At 72.7% G+C, this 1,211-nt stretch overlaps 1 protein-coding gene across 1 annotated transcript in view; it reads right to left on the reverse strand.

Moving 5' to 3' along the window:
- The window catches only part of BAHCC1 (BAH domain and coiled-coil containing 1), a gene marked incomplete at its 3' end in the record, with an annotated part of 20,023 nt that extends 19,548 nt beyond the window's left edge, over positions 1-475 (reverse strand). Inside the window, exon 1 of the mRNA XM_042818946.1 lies at positions 316-475. Within this exon, the coding sequence (XP_042674880.1) occupies positions 316-475 (160 nt within the window). The remainder of the gene's footprint in view (positions 1-315) is intronic.
- Positions 476-1,211: the final 736 nt, after the last annotated feature.

Raw genomic sequence — 1,211 nt, forward strand, 5'->3', positions numbered from 1 at the left:
CCCCCGGCGCGGCCCGGCCGTGCCCCCCGCCCTAATCCACGCACTAATTGTAATCCCATTACAGCAGAGCGAATTCGAGCCGGGCAGCAAAACGGCGACGGGAGCCGCGGCTCCGCGTCCCCCCCCGCACCGCGCACAAAGCCGCGGCAGCGCTCCGCCGCATTCTTTTTCCACCGCCCATAACAGCGCCCTTGTTCTCCCCGCAGCACCCCGCACCCCCTTATAAAAAATTATTCCTTTTATTTATTTTTTTTCCTCCCTGAATTTAATTCCTCAACCTCCCCCCCGCCCCCCCCCCTCAACGCAGCCGCTGACCTGAGTGCGTGGCCATGGAGATGGGCGCGGGGAAGAACTTGGCGGGCTGGAAGGGGCCGGGGGGCGCCGAGCCCGGGCCGCGCCCCGCACCGTGCCGCTGTCCGAGGCCGCCCCGCTCCGGCAGCAGCCGCGGGGCGGGCGCGAAGTCGCGGCCGTCCATGGCGGGGCCGGGCCGGGGCTCTCAGCGCCGCTCCGGGCCGGGCCGGGCGTCGCGGGGCCGCGCAGCGCAGGGCCGGAGCTGCGGGCTCATGGTGCTGCGCTCCTGGGGAACGAGAGAGAAAGCAGAGCGTGAGCGCGGCCTGCCCGCACCGCGACCCGCATCCCGCCGCCGGATTTCCCCGCAGCCCGGAGCCGCCGATATCCCCGCCGCTCCCGGTTCGCGGCTCCGTGTTTCCCCGCCGCTCCGCCGCACGATTCCGCGCTCGTTCCGCCGCTCCCGGCGCGCCGTTCCCCGCTTCTCCCGATCCGCGATCCCGGCGCTGCGCGGTCCGTAATTTCCCCGAATCTCCGGCGCTCCGCGGAACCGATTTTCCTTCCCCTCCCGCTTCCCGGTCCCCATTTCCCCTCTCCCCGCCGCACCACCCCTCGTTTTTCCGCTACTCCCGCCGCGTTCTCCCCGTTCTCCAGCCGTTCCCCGACACGAACCGCCCCGCCGTCCCCGCTCCCCGGCGCGCCGCTCGGCACGGCCGCGTTTCCCCGCGCCCCGCATCCCCGCGGTGCCATCCCCGGCTCTAGCCGCCCTCCTTCGGGCCGGTCTTTCCCGTTCTCTCGGTGCCCGCCGCTCGGAGGCCGCACAAAGCGCCGGGGCCCGTCGGGGCTTTGCATTGTTCTCGGCGGCGGTCGGGCCGATCCCGCGGGGTGGCGGCACCGGGGCCGGGCGGGCGGCGGCGAACAAA

This window comes from Centrocercus urophasianus, unplaced genomic scaffold (assembly GCF_019232065.1).
Source record: "Centrocercus urophasianus isolate 14NV4802_14NV808 unplaced genomic scaffold, USGS_Curo_1.0 seq_178, whole genome shotgun sequence".
Taxonomy (NCBI): domain Eukaryota; kingdom Metazoa; phylum Chordata; class Aves; order Galliformes; family Phasianidae; genus Centrocercus; species Centrocercus urophasianus.